We start from the raw sequence: 19,949 nt of genomic DNA on the forward strand, positions 1-19,949 counted from the left end.
ATATTTAAATTTTGAAGGTTTAAAAAAAAAAATTGAACAGTGGTGTAACTAAAATAAATAGAATATTTTAGTTTAAATTTTGGCTAAAATTTACAAAACCTAAGGGGAGAATACTCTTAATAATCAAAAAAATCATAATGGTGTATTTTATTTTATTTATTTCATTTTTATGAATGAATGAAGATGATATTCTAAAAAAAGAAAAAAGAAAAAAGAAAAAGATAAGATGGGTTGGCTTATCCTAAAAATAAAAACAAAATTGGTTTGGTTTGCGTTCCCATTAGAAAAAAAAAAAAAAAAAAGACTATGGGAACCGGCCTATCTTCTCATATAAAAGACACAGAGAAAACAAAGCAAATTAATTAAGGTGAACAGAATTGAGAAAGAAGAAGAAGAAGAAGAAAAGTTGGTGGAGACTAATAATAATAATAATAATCGGAGAGATTTGAGTTGAGTTATGGATATGCGTGATCTTGTAACCGGTGGAGCTGCTTGTGCGGTTCCAGGCTCTTCTTCCTCGTCTTCTAATCCTCTTGCTGCTCTCGCCAACACTCTTATTGGCTCTTCTTCTAAGATTCAGGTCTTCTTTCTCTTTTTCTCTTCTTTTTTATTTATTTATTTATTTTTATAAAAACTCAAAATTTTGTTTGTTTGTTTATTAATAGGAAAATAAGGAGATTCCTACATCCATAACCCCCAGTTCCGAGAGGCAAATTTACACAGAGACCAATGACCATCTGGGAGCCCTTGATCAGCCATTTGTGGACCCCAACGCCCCTCAACACTCCGACTTTCTTCGTGGCTTTCACGGTTCAGCAGGAGGAGAACTTGACGCCGCCTGGAATGATATACACCCTCCTCAACTGGACCATATCTATGATACTCATCCTCACCCTCAACAACCAATTCTCGACGGTAATTCTATTTCTTCCTCCTTCCCCTTTTTTCCTTATTTCTTCTTCTTCTAATTGTTTTAGTTACTTTACTTACATGTTCAATTAAACACCATTTACTGATCACCAGATTAAGAATTCACAACTTACAAATGAAACTAATGCTTTTTTTTTTTTTTTTTTTTTTTTTTTAATTTTTAATTTTTTTAATTTTTTATTATTATAAAAAAAAATGTATAAAGACTGATGCCTGCAGTGCAGTGTAGTGCATACGTCTTTACAAACTGCTGTGTTTCACTTTCTCCCAATAATCACAATTAAGTATATTTCAATTTCAAACACTCATTTATTAGAGGCGGCACCAATCCCACATCTGTTTGTCAGTAACACTTGTAATACCTTTAGCATTTTCCATGTTTAAATATTTAGTTCTGGTGCTTCTATCGAGGACTATTCTCAGCTGATGGTTAATTCACTTATGCATGGCTCTTTTCGAAAGTAAGATGAGTTTCATGTTTATAGACCGAATGGAGAATTAATCAATAAGGATTGAGGGAGAGAGATTTGCCGTTATTGGAAGGTAGAAAAAGGAATTTTTAAATGGATGATGCATTTTCTTCTTTATTGAATTAAAATGGTTTGTCTTTCACCAAAGCACCTATAGTAGTTATGACCTCATCTCCTGCACACACAAAATGGAGGAAATCTTCTACTTACTTTTATGACATTGTTTTTCTCCTAACTCTATTGCAGGGCCACCCCAAAGAATGTTGTCAAGCCTTTTGCACTCCTTTGTTGATAGTAGCCGTGGTGGAGTTCCCTTTCGTGCTACTCCACTTCCAGTGTTAGGCTTGTCTGAAGGTGACAAACAATGTATACGTGATCGTAGCAGCATAATGGCTCGCCACATTTTTGCAGATAAAAGTGAAGATTTTATTAATGCACAGGTTTGGAACTTCACTTGTTTTTTCTAATTCTATTACTACATGAGTTTCAGATCTTCTTTGGTGATTTTCTCTACCCCTCCTTTGAATTTGCCTTTCATGGACTCGGCCAAGTACCAATGACTTTATGATGCTTCTCTAACCTTGTGGTATTGCGAGCCTGATTTCACTATATATCCATTAATTTCCTTGGGGAGGTATGGAGAGCTATTCCATTGTACTTAATATGGTGCATTTAGAGAGAAGAGAGAGAGAGAGATGTTTGCTGCTTCAAAGGGAAGAAGTTCCATTTGATGAAGTTGAAGTACCTAGAGTTCTTGGATAATCTGAATTTTTAGATTATTTATTTCTTTTGTTTTGACCCTTCCTTGTATATTTCCTGTGTACTAGGTTGTGCCTTTTTTTTTTCCATTGAAATGAAGCTATTACTTATTAAAAAAAGGAAAAAAAGAATAGAATTTTTGCTTTTTAAAGTTTGAGAAGATCTTCCTGGTGAGTGGAATATAATAACTCTTGCTGCTGCTGTTGTTGTTTATTAATTAACTTGAAAAGGATTTCAAAGCAAATATGTCTTGGCCTCAGTCCTTATTGTAATTTTTTCACAAGAATATTGTGGGATCTGCATAAGGAATATATACTTGAATCTTTCGCTGCTTATCATGACTTTCCTTGTTGTTCATTTGCCAGATACATACTTATTTGGTTGATTTTTATTTTTCCAGGTGAATGCTCTTTTGTGTTCTTTAGATATTGATGGTGATGCTCGTGCCAAGGGACCTCTGCCAGGGAGATTTAGGGAACTAGAGGATTATTGGAATGAGTCCCAAGGTCCTCTGAAACCTGGTTTTCATGCTGCAGATGGATGGGTAGCTGAGTTTAACCAGCAGAGGATGGTACATGGTGCCAATGGCTGGGCCTCTGAATTTGAGCAACAACATGGTGCCAATGGCTGGGCCTCTGAATTTGAACAGGCAATGAATTGTTTTGCCTTTAAACCTAGTACCTATGTGATGTTTTTTCATACCCTGAACACAGTAAAACTTCTGGTTAAGTAGCTATGCAACTAGTTAAAGCTCAGTAAGACCCCAGTCAAAGGTTTGCTAGGATCAATTGACCATATTTATAAAACTTAAGTTGCCAAATATAATACTATAACTGGTATTATTATTGTGATGTCTAGACTACCCATAAGAATTTATTATTAAAAATAATGAGGCTACCCATAAGAAATATTAAAAAAGTATCCATTTTGCCAAAGAATTTCAAACAAACTCTGATGACAGGCAAAGTATTCAATATCTTCAGATTGGAAATTTATTAAAAAATGCTTGGACAAAATTGGCTCTAGACTGGTGTGGAACTATCTTTTTCAACCCATTATGTGATGATTTATAAGACTATTCATGTGTATTATTTAAACAAGTCACATGACTCATTAAAAAATTCATATGACTAAAACTACAATTGGATGGTTTCTTTAATTCTCACATCATGGGTTGGAGCAAGATAATTGCAAACCAGTTTGGAGCCAAACTTTTTCCTTTGCCATTCACTGTATGTATCATATGACAATGCATTACTACCTTTTTCTTGGAGCTGATGACAAAACATAATCCTTTTCTACTTTGTCGTATGATATTATAAGACATTTCATTGATACCTTTTTTTGGGTGTTACTGGTACAGTCTCAGTTGACTTCAGTAGATCAAATGAGAGGTTCTAATATCTCAAGCTTAGCTGCAATGGAGCAGACTCGCATACTTGCAAATACGTTAGCTCAAAATGATGACCCAAAGTTTCAGGTTAATATGCTCTATCATGATTTACGTTTCACATAAATTTCTTTCACATATATCTAAATATCTGTCGTTTTGTGACATGCAGAACTCAAAGTTTCTGCAGTTTGTATCAAAGATGAGTCGTGGTGAACTTATTATTGATGATAATCAAGTCAAGCAGACAGCATTACCTGCAGCTGGGGATTGGGCATCAGAATATCAACATCAGTACAACAGGAGTCCTGCTTGGGCTGATGAATTTGTATGTGATCGGTCATGTATAGATTTGGTTAATGCAGTAAACTTATATATAACATGATTGATTTGCCCATGGTTGTTTACAAGTACGATTGTACATACATGTATGTGTGTGCAGATGTATGCATGCATACAAGGATATGTTTATATGCAAAAACATGCATATATATATATAACAACAAACAGACAACACACACACACACACACACACACACAAGTTTTGTGTTTTATGATTATATAAAATGATCATAGAAGTAAAAATTCTTATTATTCTTCATCTTATATTTGCAAGTAATTTTTTTAACGGAATTTGTAATTTAGCTGAAGCATCAATGCAAAGAGATTTCGCCACTCTTTGTACATGTGTCTCAATTTGGGTAATATAGAGTTTCTATGTGAGAGGAAAAAAAAAAAAGGAAAAAGAAAAAGAAATGCTAGGATCCTAGGACCTTTGAAGGATGCAAAAGATCCATTCAAGATGTTAAGCTTTTCTTACTCAAATCTTTATTTGAGTGGATGAGTGCTTCCTCTTTATTTTCTTTTGCTAATATGTTTGAGATGCTTGGAGTTGTTTGTGTTGTGCTTAATGTTGGTGTGCTTTTGTACACATCCTGTGTACATGGGTTGCCCTTTGTGTTTTTTTAAATGAAATATTTATTTATAAAAAAAGAGTTTCTATGTGGTGCCCTCATGCAAATGTATGATGGATGTGAGACTTGCATGATTCAATGGCTTGAGTCATACTGTAGGGTTAAAACAATTTATACTGAGTTTTTATTTCATAAGTTGTGGCTCAATTTAAGGTTATTTTTGTAATGATGGGTAGATATGTAAAATTTTGAAACTCTTGTGAATTATGGATATTTTGGTAAATGAGTCTTGTCAAGGAGTTACTAAGTGCCTTTTATTTTCTTCATCTTCCTTGAGTCCAAGTTATTATTATTAAGTCTTTAGTTTACAATTCAGACCAAAAAAGTCTTTAGTTTACTATCAATTTAGAAGTCTTCATGCAATTAGTATAAGGAGGATATATATATATATATATATTTCCTTTTTTTTTTTTTTTTGATAGGTAAAGATCATATTTATTACATAGAAGAAAACATGCTAGCCCCCTATTACACACACAGTGTACCAAGTAATTTGCTTATTTTCTTGTTTTTACTCTTATTTTCAATAAAGTTTTTATTTACCGATCAAAAAAACACACACACACACACACACACACACACACAAGGCCAATGTGCCGCAATGCGTAGAATGCTCCTCCACTTCGAAAATTCTGTTGTTCCATTCTCACCATATGTTCCACATAATAAACTGTGAAATAACATCCCAAACAGATGCTGACCTATGTTGCCCAACACCTCAATGCACATGGTAGAGTTTTTAACTTGAGAGCCTCTAAACTTCACATTTCCTCTCATTTTACAACCCATGTACATACCCCTTCCTTCACAACCTAGAAACCCTAAAAGCCCCAAAATTATCCAAGCTTTAGCCATTTATTGTCCATACCAATTCAAAAAGCCCGACTACTCCATCAGTCTGCAAGTTGTAAAAACCCTTCAAAAAGCCATTGCCCACAAACTCCTGCAACCTAACATTCTTTGTTTCTGCCCCCTCTTTGCCCTATAGACCATATTTTTTTCCAAACCAAATTCAAATTACAAAGCCTAAAGCCTTTCCCTCGCCATAACAAACCCTATAATCATACTCTCCATACCTAAAACCCACCACAAAATTCATAGACAGATTTCCATAAGTATATCCTTTGCCATTATTTTTGAAGAAGAATCTTATACAAAACAGTCAATTGGGGTACATGGTGAAAACCAAAATAACAAAGTGAAAAAGTGCAGTTCATGTTAGGAAACCAAAACATTTAAGAGTCATATTCTAAAATAAAAATGTCAAAGATGCATAAGATAACAATCATATTTTGATGTGCGGAGACAGGCAAATGATTTCATTCTCGATGAAACTATATCTCAACCTCATTTCGAGCTCTTTTTTCTAAGGTGGGGTGGGGGGAGGAGGAATTCATGCAATTAATTTCATTTTTTTTTTTTTCAGGTATAATGCCCTCTGTCCCAAAATGATAGTTCACTTTAAAAGGATACAATTAGGATGCCTGTCCTCCATAAAATTCCATTTGAGTCATGTCCTAAATTTTTATTCATTTGAAAGAAAGAAGAATGTCCTAACAATTTGGAAATCTGTCCTGCTCTGCTTGATGTGGTGCATTTAGAGGAAAAAATCTAGAATGTTTGAGGGGAAAATTTTCCCTTGCTTTAGTTGCAACCTCTATTCCTTAGATCCTTGTTTGATCGTGCAAGGGCCATTGGAGATCTCACTTTTTCCTTTGAGGAATTCATCTATTAGTAGTCATAGATCATAGTTTTTTGTTTTTTATTTTTCGTTTTCTTTCTAGGTATTTCTCCTGTGTACTTCAAGTGCACTGGATTTGGTTTTTTGTATCAATAAATTTTTCTGTTCATTAAAAAATAGCATATCACGCAAAAGTATAGAAAAAAAAAGATAGTTGTTTTTTTGACTTTTGATCAAGCAAGATAAATTTGGGACATCCTAAGATGGAAACAAGGACTTTTGGAGTCCAACTTGTTGGTAGTTTTCATAGAGGACCCTACCTTAGGGGATGTATGCAAAACAAATAGGTTTTGTTCACATGGGCTTCTAAATAAGTGTTTAATCTAAATGCTCAACTTATAATGAGTTTTAACAAAAACCTCACATATTCTTACTCCAAATTATATTTATAAGTGATGAGTTTGTCTCCAGTCTCTGTTACCTGATTCTAAGCACTTTTCAGCTTTCTCATGGTCCTGATCAATGGGTGAATGAGTTTACTACTGAACGAGAGCAACATGGGCCAGTTGATGATCAGTGGGTGAATGAGTTCTCTAAGTTGCATGTTCATGACTGGGTGGATGAATTCGGGCATCAGGTTGGTGAGGGGGCTTTGGGGGAGAATTCTACAGATAATTGGGCAAATGCATATGATGAGTAAGTCCAATTGACCTTCTAGAATAAATAGAAATGTTGAACAATTATCAAATATCCCTTTGTAATTGGGGTAGAATTCTTTTGCAAGAACTGGTTGTAATGTTTTGTCTCAATTTTTTAGGTTGTTAGTGTAGGTCCTCCCTCATCTATTATTGTTTAGTTGCTTTTGTCAAGCATGGGAGAGATACCAGTCTTTGTATAACTAATAATGAGTGTCTTTTTCTGTTATCTGATGCATGCTGAGTTGAGTTAGACTTTTTTCTTTTGATAAGTAATGAACTTATTGATTTTATTTGTAAACTTATTCTTCGTTATATTTTTTATTTATATTTATATATTTCCCTTTTTCCCTTGTGTTTTCATGGTTATCATAACCTACATAGGTGCTTAAGATACTGCATCTTGTGCATGCTTGTTGCTTTCGTTTTGATTTCTTCTTTCCTTTGAACTTGACATAAATTTGTACTTATTCATCGGCAATCCTGTGATTGTTAAAAATGGTGCCAAATTGTGCCATGCCATGATATAAATTCATTGCTTCTGCCATTGAAATATAGGTTCTTAAATGAGCAAGTAGCTGCCAGGCAGCGGTCTGACACTTCAAGGGGAGTATATGTCTTTTCTGATATGAATCCTTATGTTGGTCACCCAAATCCCCTGAAAGAAGGCCAGGAGCTGTTCCGCAAAGGCCTACTGAGTGAAGCAGTGCTTGCATTAGAGGCTGAAGTTTTGAAAAACCCTGACAATGCTGAAGGTTGGAGGCTTCTTGGAATAGCACATGCAGAGAATGATGATGATCAACAGGTTATGCGGCTTCTTGATGTTGAATCATTCAGTTATTTAGGTTCTGCATATTTGTATTACAATACAACAAGATTGGAATCTATTGTTTTATTATACTGCCTAGCCTTCTATGATCATCTCTTTCATTTCCCTTCCTAGCATGTATATTTGTACATTTATGATTTCTTTACCTAACTTTGTAATCTCCTTGTATGATGTTTGAGGGCCCAGGATGGCATTCCTTCAATGGATTTTTTTTTTTTTTTTTTTCTATTTCTTTGTCTCTCTGATTTGTATTCTTTGTTTTAGATAGCACACATCCTGTGTGTCATAGATCTGTCCTAGAGTGGTCATATGACTTGTTAAAAAGTTACATGGCTTATCAGTGATGAAATGACTCATTTGAAAGTCACATGACTTATTACACAAAAACTTAAAAAATAAAAAGGTAAAAAAAAAGGCAAACATATTAAGGTTTAAAACAAAAACCACTAAAAAGAATCCAGGATTGATCCCAAAATCTAACTTATGGATGTCTAGGCTTCCTTTATCCTCTTTGTGTGCTCAAGTGTTAATAATAAGTCCTCTTCAACATGCTTTGGATAAGAATCTCCTGAACATTTTTTTTCCCTATGAACTCAAAATTTGTATTTTTCCTTATATTGGTAGCTGAATGCTTGTCTAATTGGATTAATGACCATCTTTTGAATAAAAAAAATTTCTGGAAATGATATGAAAATTTGTAATTGAGGATTTCTGGCTGAATTTGATTTTAATTTTCATAGTTTTTACCGAAATGGATTTTAGTTTTTGTAGTTTTACCAAATTTGATTTTAGTTTTCTTAGTTTTCTACTTTCAGTGTTTTGCTCAATTATGTGCATAAAGCTGAACTTAAATTCATGCAGGCTATTGCAGCCATGTTGCGGGCACAGGAGGCAGATTCTACAAGTCTGGAAGTGCTTCTAGCTCTTGGTGTGAGTCATACAAATGGTAAGTGGTTGTTTGCTGTACCTTACCATTGACAATTTTCTTGGAATAATTTAGTGTTAGAACCTTTTATTTTTAGTGTTATGGGGGAAAAATAATTGAAACTATCTAGTAATGATGGAAGACCAAAAAGCTTAATATTTATTTCACATATGCAGAACTTGAGCAGGCAGCTGCATTAAAATATTTATATGGATGGTTACGTCATCACCCAAAGTATGGGACACTTGCCCCTCCAGAGCTGTCTGATTCTTTATATTATGCTGATGTAAGTGTCATTTTTCGTAATTCTGTGTTAGTGTGTGTTTCCACTTAAAGCTTTTCTTACCCTCTTTAGTAAGTTATGCTTTAGAAGCTATTTTGTGTGGAACTCTGAACTTGTGCGTGCGCGCACGCATGTGTGTGTGCCCCTTTCAGCTGTTGTTTTGTGGGGGAATTTTGAGCTTGTTACATGGTAAAGTTCATAGGATGATGCAATGTATTTTTTAATATTCTGGCATCAGTGTTTGTATAAATTTTGGCACACCATAACATAAGAACAAATGAATTTCTTATATTCCATCCTATGATGATTCATGCATCCATGTGTGCCGATGTTATTTTGATTTATTAGTAGTCCAATATCAATCATGTCATTCTTTCTTCTCTAATATTTTTAGTTAATAAAGCAGAGGTTGAATAAGAAATTTAAGTTTCAAATTTAATTAAGGAAACAATAATGACTTATATATTCAGCTCTTTATATAGTAACCTCAGATGTTAATACATACTGAGAGGGAGTGAGGCAGATGAGAAAGATGGAGCATGTTGATGCAAGACAAAATAAGTACAAGAACAGTAAAGAAAATCTTAAGAATCAGCACTTAGGGGTCGCTTGGAATCAGCACCAAGCAAAACTTAGGCATCAGCACTTAAGGTGTCAGGAATTAGCACCCAACTATTAGAAAATCTCCAATCTGAATATCATCAATCAATCATTCATCTATTCTAAAATACAAATAAACCAGGCTCTTTAATAGAGCTAGAGCTTCCAGGAAATAAAGAGAAAAAAAGATGACAACTAATGAAAACTAATCCTAACTGAACTCAAATACTAATAATCTTAGGAAATGAAAGATTTTGATTTTGGATTGGTGTTGTATGTGTAAAAGAAATGGGGAATCAGTAAACCACCTCCTTATCCATTGCCCTCTTGCTTTTGATTTGTGGTCTATGGTGTTTACTTTGTTTGGCATTCACTGGGTTATGCCGCAAATGGTGGTGGAGCTGTTGGCTTGTTGGCAAGGAAAGTTTGGGAGGCAATGGAATGCTGCTATTTGGATGGTTGTGCCCCATTGTTTGATGTGGTGCATTTGGCAGGAGAGGAATAACCGGCATTTTGAGGATTTAGAGAGATTAGTTTCAGATCTTAAACTCTTCTTCCTTTAGAGTCTTCTGGATTGGGTTGCAGTGTTAGGCTTTCATTCTTTTTCTTCAGTCCATGGTTTCGTGGACTTTTGTACTTTATGCATTTGATTTGTTTTTGTCCCTGATGTATACTTCCTATATACTCAGGTGATACCATTTTTCTTTTTAATATATTTTTATTACTTATCAAAAAAAAAAAAAAAAAAAAATACTGATCCCTATCCAAATAAAAGTCTACAATTATCCAATTTCCTATGAGATAAATACAAAAATCTGAAAATATAAAATCTAAAATAATTTTGGTTTTGTTCTTACATCACGTCCTCTGTTGGTAAACTCCACAATGTTCAATGGTAACCATTTTGGTGGCTCCATGACTCGATTTCTAAATTATCTTAGAAATGGGGCTGCATCCAATTAAGTTGGATGTTGCTGCCAGCTAGCCTATGAAAAATCAAAATTTGATCTGTATGGGAGGAGTTCCTTTAGGTGATCATCACAACTAAATGAGTTTGTTGATGGTATTTAAGAACATGACGATAGGTAGGTAAACTTCCAGACAATACATTTGCTTCCTTCTTCTTCTTCTTCTTTTTTTTTTTTTTTTTTTTTTTTTTTCACAAGGTGCAATTAACATGACTGACTGTTTGTGGCTGCAGAAGATTCATTTATATGTAAAAAATGTATTATTTTTTGGTGGGCATACACATTAAATTATGTAATTAAATCCTCTGGGTTTTTATTTAGAGCTTCTCTTTTGGGGTGCAGATTAAAATTACTTTTGTGGCATGCAGGTTGCTAGATTATTCAATGAAGCTGCTCAAATGTCACCTGATGATGCTGATGTGCACATAGTGCTTGGTGTCCTATACAATTTGAGCAGGGAGTATGATAAAGCCATTGAATCTTTTCAGACAGCTTTGAAACTCAAGCCACATGATTACTCTCTGTGGAACAAGCTTGGTGCAACACAAGCAAACAGTGTCCACAGTGCTGATGCAATATTTGCTTATCAACAGGTAATTTATATGTTATTATTCCATTTAGACACTTAGGGTTAATCTGGATGTCCTGTGAAGTTTGAATTATGTTGTATTGCTGTATGTTGACTTTAAAGTTAACAGTTTTGACATCAAGATTTAATTTTTGTCACTATGATTAATGAGGGTCATTATGTAGTACTTGACTTGCTTAAATAGGGTTCTGGATGGGTGACTTGGCTATGGTCCACCCTTCAGCATTTTTGTTTTTTTGAATGGAGTGGCCCCTCTCAAAACTCAAAGATGTGCAGTTGTGCTTGACAGCCGGAGACTTTTACATATCATTATCACTATAGAGTAAATTTGTTGAGATATTAATCTTTTATTAACAGGTGCTAAGGAATTGAAATGGTCATTCAGATGCTATATTAAAAAATAGGCCTTCCAATGTGATGAAAAAATACACACAAATTTTCTTGATGCCCCCTCATAAGTCAATTCAACTGACAAGAAAATATTTATCAAGGCTTGATATTGTACTTAATTTGAATTGTTATAGATTACAGTAATGAATGGAGTAAATCCTCCTTCTTTATTGGAATTTGTAATACATNCGTATTCCTATCAAAAAAAAAAAAAAATCCTGCACACCGTATGACTTCAGTCTAGTGGACTGCTCTTTGTTGCTATTATTGTGGTATATATAAAGACTGTACTAAGAATACTTATAATTTATAACTAGTCCAAACAATGCTAGGAGAATTCAAGAACGATTTGTTCGGTAATTTGCCCCTATAGGAAAAACCCTCTACATTTCAAGTGCAAAATTTGTTTGCAAAATTTAAAATCTTGAAACTTATTGCTCTATGATTATTTACCCAAGGCATTTTGTATTGGGAAAAGGATTGAACAACTTGAATTTGTGGGGATGAGCTTTTGTTGAGTTGAGTAGGTTTAAGGGCACCATTTTTCCGGACCAATGAATTATCTACATTTTTTTTGGGTAATCTAGGGCATGTATGAGGACTCCATTCGCTACTATGTCCGGGCACTTGCTATGAATCCGAAGGCAGACAATGCATGGCAATATTTGCGAATTTCTCTGAGGTACTTCAAAGAAAAAAGGGCTCTTTTTATTGCCTGTTTGTGTTTTAACCACATCTTACACAGTTTTATCCTTTGCAGCTGTGCTTCTAGGGATGACATGCTGGAAGCTTGTGATTCTCGAAACCTAGATGTTCTCCAGAAGGAATTCCCACTGTAATATACATATAGTTGAATCAGTGGATGAATAATGGGGTCCAGCATTGAGATGTGGGCTGAAATATCAAGCATCCTCATGTATTTAGCTATTTGCTATCTCGAGATGATAAATCTAGGCTTTTTGGCCCCAAATTTTGCTGCATTTGCATCCCAGAATAAAATGGTGTCCTGGTTTCGGCAGTAATTCTTAAGAGTTGGATATTGGAAGATTAACTGGGGCCATTGGGATTAACTGAGAAATTATTTTTGTTGAGCTTTGAAGGTCTGTTGTACTCGATCATGGGGAGGATTGTAGGTCTAGTTAATGCTTCTATTTGAAAGAGGAACATAAAAATAACACAGCTGAGCCAAGTTACTGCTGATGAATAAGGAATTTCATAAGGGAATTTTATGTTGCAATATTATTTATGTAAATACTTACACATATAGGCACATATATTTCCTTAAGTTTGGCCATCTTAGTTTAAGGTAAGTGGTGGCTGTGAAAAGCTTGTTCCTTGTGATAATAATTATATTGCAGCTACTTCAGTCTACATACACTACTTTAAAATTACTTGAGATTGTACAAGCAAAAGCTTGTATGCTCAATGTTCGAACGCCCAGTTGGAAGTCGGAACATCAAAGTAATGTGTACATATTGACATTGTAATCAAATTATTTCTGGAGGACACAGCTTTTCTCTAGTGCATCAGTGCATTGGACACAAAGAAAGTTCTTAGTTGAACTTGGGGTTCAAATACGAAATTGAAATGGTCAATTTAATATATTCACATTTTAAAATAATTTGGTTTGTTAAGAACAAAAGAAATTGGGAAGTTGGCTGGTTGGTTTCGCTGTTGTTTAAAGGATGAAGAAGTCTAACAACTTGTGTAAATAAAATAACACCACAAATAATTGTGTTAAAAGAAAAAAGTCTAACAACTTGTGTAAATCAAATAAAGTTATAATTAACAAAAAAACTAATTTTAAATCCACATGTCTATGTATCATATGATACGTATCGGTCAACTATACGATACATACAATTCAACAATATGATTTGTATCTATGTATTGTACAATTCATGATTACTTATGATACAAAACTTTTTGTACATGATGCGATATGTTCCAAAAATATCATTTTCATACTAAGGGACTGTGGGAACATTTAGATCATCGTGGTTCGATCCGTTTGGGTATCATAGTACTCAAAGTGCCATTTCAGGTCAAAATGACCAAAATATCTCTAGTCAACTCAGGGTTGACCGATGATTAAAATTGGTCAAAACCCCACCAAAATGATATTTTCCATGTTTTTACATCAAATCCAAGATCGTTGGAGCTTTTTTATAAACTTTGATAAAGTTTGACCTAAAGTTAACTCTTGAAGGTAACTGATATCCTAATTTTGATCTAATCGTCAAAACAAGATGAAACCAATGCCATTGCGAAAAATATCTAATTGCCTTTCAAATGATTGCTCACTGGTCAAAATCGGAGTTAAAACGGTTGAGATATCTTAAAAATCGTGCTGGGCACATTAGCTCGCTTTCCAAGGCCATAACTTTTGATAGGACCGTTTGCTTTTCAAAAGATCAAATGATCTGGAAAATTGACTTCCATATCTTGCCAATGCCACCAAAATCAGGTCAATCAGAGTTCAGGAAGGCCTTCAAATGAGCAACTAAATTTGGAATCGCAAAAACTGGAAGGAAAAGAAAAACATATACATATATCATATGAGGGGCGTTAGGAAAGAGAAGTTTGGTGAGTTCATAATAATAACGAAGTAAATGCTTAAAATAAGAAAGCTTTTAATAACTACAGTAGATATATCTTTTGATAATAAGTTTAAACACTTAAAGGAGATAATAGTAGATACAAAGTTTTGAACTGGAATGGAAAAAGCTTACAAGCTTAGGAAGAAGCCTGGAAACTATAGGGAATTTGAAACTAGGAAAATTTGTGATGCCCTCATGAAAGAGACATCCCCCCTTTATAGGCAAAATAAAACACTATCTAAATAGTGAATAGTGAATTGAATAGTCAATAGTGAACAGTAAAATTGACTTTTTTACTATTCATAGTAGGTCAGCAAATTTGTCAGCATGTGATATCTAAAGGGAATCACCCCTCGTGGGGAACAGCCAGAGCAAGAGCCACACTTCTATCAGGAAATCAAAGCAGCTTTAGTAATTTTAGCAGGGAATCAATGCAAATCAGTAGCTTTAACAGGAGATTCTTTGTTTGTGGACTTAACAATTTTGGCCATTATGTTGACATGGTTAATTCTCACCTATGTCTGGTGTGAAAGCTTCATCATAACCAAATAATTCCTAATTATAAGGGTAATAAGAATCGTCATTATCAACAAAGGCTTCTGAGGATACCTTTGATTCTTGGTCATCTTGTTCTTCTTCTAAGTTAGCATTTGTAGCTTCTTCTTCATCCTTCCATTTTTGTTTTAACAGCACAATTATATCAGATTTGCTGAGACCATCAAAAGCAAAGTTTTTCTTCTTGGTCTTGGTAGAAGACTTAGCAGGTTTAGTAGTAGATGTGGTAGCAGGTGCAGTGCGTTGAGGCATGGGTGCCTGCCCAAGGGGATAAGCTAGAGCTTGAGCTTTAACATGGGTAATAGTGTTAACAGTGCTTTGAGTAGCGGTAGGGAACTCCCTGGTAACATTATCAATAAAATCTTGGGTGTGGGAAAACTTGTCCCACCATTTAACAAACCATTGTTGAGTAAGAATATCACCATCGTTGACATACTACCTGTGGTGGGCCTTTTTGAGATTATGGGCTAGGTTGCCTTCTACCGCACTACGTCCCAAAGGTTTTAGGTAGGAGAGTCAGGACCAGTCCAATTGCAACTCACCTTGAGCCGGCTTGTGCACAAACTAGAACCCCTTTGTTGAAACTTTGGTCACATGCTCGTGGCAGATGAAATTGTTACAAAGGAGTTACGACAGACAAGTATAGTATAACAACGATGAAGGAAAAGTGCTTACTGTTAGTCAAAACAAGCAAAGAATTCCCAATTAAAGAAAAGAGCAGCGCATTATAAGAAGAAATGATAATAAAAGAAAAGGTAACACCGATAATTAATCAATAAGATTAAAGGAGAAAATGTTAGTCTGTTGTGCTTAGTTGTATTACAGAACTAAGACCAAAGATGGAACCCTTCCTCAATGTGGATAACCTCACAGGAAGGTCCTGCTATAGAAATTACCTACTCAGAGAAAGATGGGCCTAAATGGCTTATGCTCAGGAAATCCTTAATCCTTGATAGAGGGTAGGCTTTTAGAGGGAGAGAAGGGATTAGTCTATTGGTGCATGCCTACTATCACACTCTTGCATACTTTCTGTTTTTCTTTTTCCTTGTTTTCCTTTTATAGGTTACTCTGTTCTTCCCATTCTTTTTTTTTTTTTTTTTTTTAGTTCTTACTCGTGCGGTGTTGTGGTGATGGTTGTGTTATGATACTGTGACTCTGTCATTGTGATTGTTGTTGTATTGATGTCTCTACTGTGCACGGCGGAGCCTCTTTATATATTACCTACTATGACTGGTTTTTTACCATTTCATCCTTTAACCACTTTTGTCTAGGTGTGGGTGTCCTTCCAGACCACCCACTAGTTTGTTAGTTGCCACCACCACTTTCTTGTGCTGGCCGTGCCATATCCCATTACCAAACAAAGAATTCTATTTAATTTGCTTGTTCACCGTGGCATTCCCATCCGGATAAGGGTGGACATTCTCTCTCACTATCCCTTATGGCATGTACCTAGTGGCTCCAACTCATCCTTCACTCTTTTGGGTGGTATCTCATCCTAGCAAGACATTTCCCCCAAAATAATTTGAGCAGGAACCCCAGAATAGGTTCTCCCTTTCTCCCCATCACTAGACTATACCCTCTTTTACCTCTGACTCATGGCCCACCACTTCTATATTGGCTGGGTACAGGTTGGTGATGCCTGAGCCTTATGCGTGCTCCACTTTTGTGGATGTCCAAAGTTTATCTGCTGCTTATGCGTTTGCCATGGCTTGGAGGCCTGTTGTGTATTTTGCTACTTATTCTTGACCTCTTATGGCGTGAACGGGTTTCTGAGCTTTCATTCTTTATGGCTTGCTTCCTTTAAGGGTTGGGCCTTGCTTGATCATGGGCTTTTCTCTCTTTAACCCACTCTTTCCTCCTCCTGTGGACTTGCTAGCATTTTTTCCATGCCAATCTGTCATTCTTGCCGTGGTATCGTTTGGTCCATGCTTGCTGAACCTCTTTTAAGCCTGCTGTATGCTTTCCTTTTAGTTACAGGGGCCCAGTATTATTATTAGGCTTGCATTCTTACAAATTCGGGTTTTCCCAACCCATTCAATTGCTCACGGGCTTCCTTGGCCCATTTCCTTTCCTTGGGCATCCTCAGCCTATTCTAATTTTGCATCCCTATGGGGTTTTGCTAACTCTTTTGAGCTTCCCCAGCCCAATTACCATATCCTTTACTTTTGGGGTTCATGGGCTTTCCATCAACCCCTTACTCACTTACTTCATTACTTCGGGCCTTCTTTGGCCCATTCTTGCTTTCCATAATGCCCATGAGTTTACTACTTCTTTCTCTAGGCTCCTTTAGGCTCACTTGCTTCCTTTGAGGCCCATTTATTATTTTCTAGGACTATGATCCATTATTCTTGCCATTTGGGCTTATTGTTTTTTCTCCTAATTTACTAACTCTTTTCTTCACATATTGTTGGGTTTCTTCCTGCTATTGGGTTTTTTTTTTTGCCAAAATGAGCATCAACACTACAATTTCAAGATCCAGGGGACCTTGTATTTTTTAACAAAATGCAGGGTTGCAGGAAACTTAGCACCATGTGCATCTGTCCTATAAACACTTGTAAAGTACTTGAAGGAACTAGTCAGATGTCCCGGAAAAATATTAGTAATAAGGCCGAATTGTGTCCACCAACGGATGAACCAAAGGGGGAGTTAGAACTAAAATTCTTATCAAAATTAACAAACTTGGAGTGGGTCATAGTTGCATCTTGGTGTAGCATGAACTTGAACCAAACATGAATGTAATCATGGTAAGAATAAGGAATAGTTGAACTTGGTAAAGGCTTTGTAGAAGCAAGGTGAAGTCCCCATTTTTCTTCAGTAACAATGTTGAGGATGAAAGACTATGGTAAATAATTTTGGATTCATAAATCTTATCAGGAACGGATTTGATAAAGACTGATCTTTCATGGAACAGGATAGTAGAATAATAATTTAAATCTTTACGATTATGTTTAGGTATCTAGTAGAAATTTAGTGGAAAATATTCTTTAGCAAGTTTAAAGGGATCTTTGATCATAGCCCTGTTGGGTTCTATGGAAAAAAGGTTTTGGCAATATTGTTTTTTGACATATTGAGAAGCATTGGGGTTTTTGGAGTAAGTGGCTTTAATAGGTTGGTTGGCAGGGACCATAGCATATGGGTCATAAGAGAATGCTAATACAGTGGAATAGTTTGGTCTGGGGATAGTACCTAGGGTAGTAAAACAGTTAGCAATGTCAATAAGGGAAGTAGATTCTTATTTAACAAGTTGTTTAGTAGTATCTATGGCAGGGTGTTTGTCTTTGAACCTTTTACTTGCCATTGTGGCATTACAGGAATTCACAAGTAAGGAAATTAAGGATAGCATTTTGAGAACCTTTAATATATTCAATATCAAAATCAAAGGCACTAAAAATAGCTTGACATCAGGCAAAAATATGTTTTGAAGCAATATTTTCAGCATCTTTTTCTATAACATATTTAGCACTTTTGCAATCAATGCATAACAAAAACTTTTGGTTTAGCAAATCACTTTGAAATTCGGAGATACATAGCACTACAGATAAAATTTTTGTTTTTATAGTACTATAATTTATTTGTGCAGTGTTCCAGATTCCTGAATGGAAATGAACAATTTGTTTAGATAAGTCTGGTGAAACAAGTTGTTTTAGAATACCTCCAAAACCAATGTCAGAGGCATCAATTTCAACAATTTTGAAAGCATTAATAGTAGGGATACCAAGGCAAGGCAAAGTTTTAACACGAGACTTGATTTGTTTAACAAGAGAAGTATGAGAATTAGACCAGGGAGGAGGATTATTCTATAATCGATCAAAGAGAGGTTTACACTGTTTACTCAAGTACTTATAAAATTCACAATGTAGTTCAAAGACTGAAGGAATCTTTGTAATTGTGTTTTATCAATGATGACGTTGGAAAATTTATTAGCAAATTGAATGGCTCTGTCAATGGGACAAATCTGTCCTTCAGAAATGTCATAGCCAAGGAAACAAACCTTTGTTTGAAATAGTTTGATTTTCTTAGCAGAGACAACAAGACCATTACGTTTGATGACATAATGAAATGAATATAAATGTTTCCAATGTTCATCAATGGATTTGGAATAGACAATGACATCATCAATGTACACAATGGTGAAATGACTAAAGGAATTGAAGATATCATTCATAATGTTCTAGAATTCACTAGGGGCATTATTAAGACCAAAAGGCATAACATTCCACTCATAATGTCCAAAGGGAGTGGTAAAAGTAGTCTTGTACTTATCAGTTTCACTAATTTGGACTTGCTGAAACCTAGATTTCATATCGAATTTAGAAAATACGATAGCATTACTTAGCCTATGTACTAGGTCATTCTTATTAGGGATAGGATACCTAATCCATTCTAATACTTTGTTTAGAGGTTTGTAATTAATAACTAAGCGAGGAGTCCTTTCAATTTCAGCATTTTTTTGAACATAGAAAGTAGCACAAGACTAGGGTGACTTGCTATTCCCAATCAGTTTTTTAGCAAGTAAATCATGAGTTTCCTTTTTACAAAATTCCGAAGTTTCAACATTCATTTGAATAGGACGAGCCTTAGTAGGAATGTTTTTTTCATTAAAATCTTTAACATAAGGCAAATTAACAATATGCTTTTTCCTATGCCAAAATGCATTGGGGATATTAGAACAAACATCATTAATCAATATTTTATAAAAATTATCGATTTTGGATTGTAATAATTTATCAGAAAGTTGGTCAGAAATCTTCCTATATCTAACTTCTTGTTTTAGAAAATTTAGGTGTTTGGTTTTAGCATGAATCAAGTTTAAAGAATCATCAATATCAATTTCAATTCTGGAAGCAAATTTAAATTTCACTTTCTTCCCAAAGGGGTCAGTAGTGATACCATTATGTTTAGTAAGAAAATGATATAAAGAATTTATGAAAGGAATGCCAAGAATCACTTTATCAGTCATGTTTTTAACAAGAACAGAGGGAGTCTTAAAACAAACATTATCATGGCAAACATGGGCGTTATTCAATTCATATTTGATTTTCATTTGAGTACCATTAGCAAAAAATAGTTTCTTAGTGGATTTTTCATAATATTTAGAAGGAATCATTCCTTCTTGAATGCAATTCATATCAGCACCAGAGTCAATTATGGCAATAACATTGAGTTCATATTCGAGGCAAACGACAATTTTAATTTTCGAAAACCATTTCAGAGGAATCAATCGGTTAATAAGACTGAGTCTATTAACATCAGCAAGAGTGGTATAAAAAAAAAAAGAGCTTGTTGACTAGGGCCATCTTCATCTTCTGCT

General features: G+C 35.0%; 1 protein-coding gene across 1 annotated transcript; it reads left to right on the top strand.

Moving 5' to 3' along the window:
- Nucleotides 1–312: 312 nt before the first annotated feature.
- LOC112029734 (peroxisome biogenesis protein 5) lies at nucleotides 313–12,854 on the top strand. Its single transcript, XM_065777268.1, has 13 exons — nucleotides 313–580; nucleotides 666–915; nucleotides 1,647–1,840; nucleotides 2,560–2,808; nucleotides 3,523–3,639; nucleotides 3,722–3,877; nucleotides 6,707–6,900; nucleotides 7,458–7,704; nucleotides 8,590–8,674; nucleotides 8,830–8,939; nucleotides 10,873–11,130; nucleotides 12,071–12,165; nucleotides 12,244–12,854. Exons 1-13 carry the CDS (start codon nucleotides 458–460, stop codon nucleotides 12,320–12,322), a joined length of 2,157 nt encoding a protein of 718 aa, XP_065633340.1. The 5' UTR covers nucleotides 313–457; the 3' UTR covers nucleotides 12,323–12,854.
- The last annotated feature ends 7,095 nt before the right edge of the window (nucleotides 12,855–19,949 follow it).

This window comes from Quercus suber, unplaced genomic scaffold (genome assembly GCF_002906115.3).
Source record: "Quercus suber isolate HL8 unplaced genomic scaffold, Cork oak 2.0 scaffold_9, whole genome shotgun sequence".
NCBI classification, from domain to species: domain Eukaryota; kingdom Viridiplantae; phylum Streptophyta; class Magnoliopsida; order Fagales; family Fagaceae; genus Quercus; species Quercus suber.

Excerpts from the sequence above, each read along its gene's own strand:
- LOC112029734 (XM_065777268.1), top strand. The coding sequence starts at position 458 with ATGGATATGCGTGATCTTGTAACCGGTGGAGCTGCTTGTGCGGTTCCA. Across the intron at positions 916-1,646 it reads TCAACAACCAATTCTCGACG|GGCCACCCCAAAGAATGTTG; the intron begins GTAATTCTATTT and ends ACTCTATTGCAG. Across the intron at positions 12,166-12,243 it reads TATTTGCGAATTTCTCTGAG|CTGTGCTTCTAGGGATGACA; the intron begins GTACTTCAAAGA and ends TATCCTTTGCAG.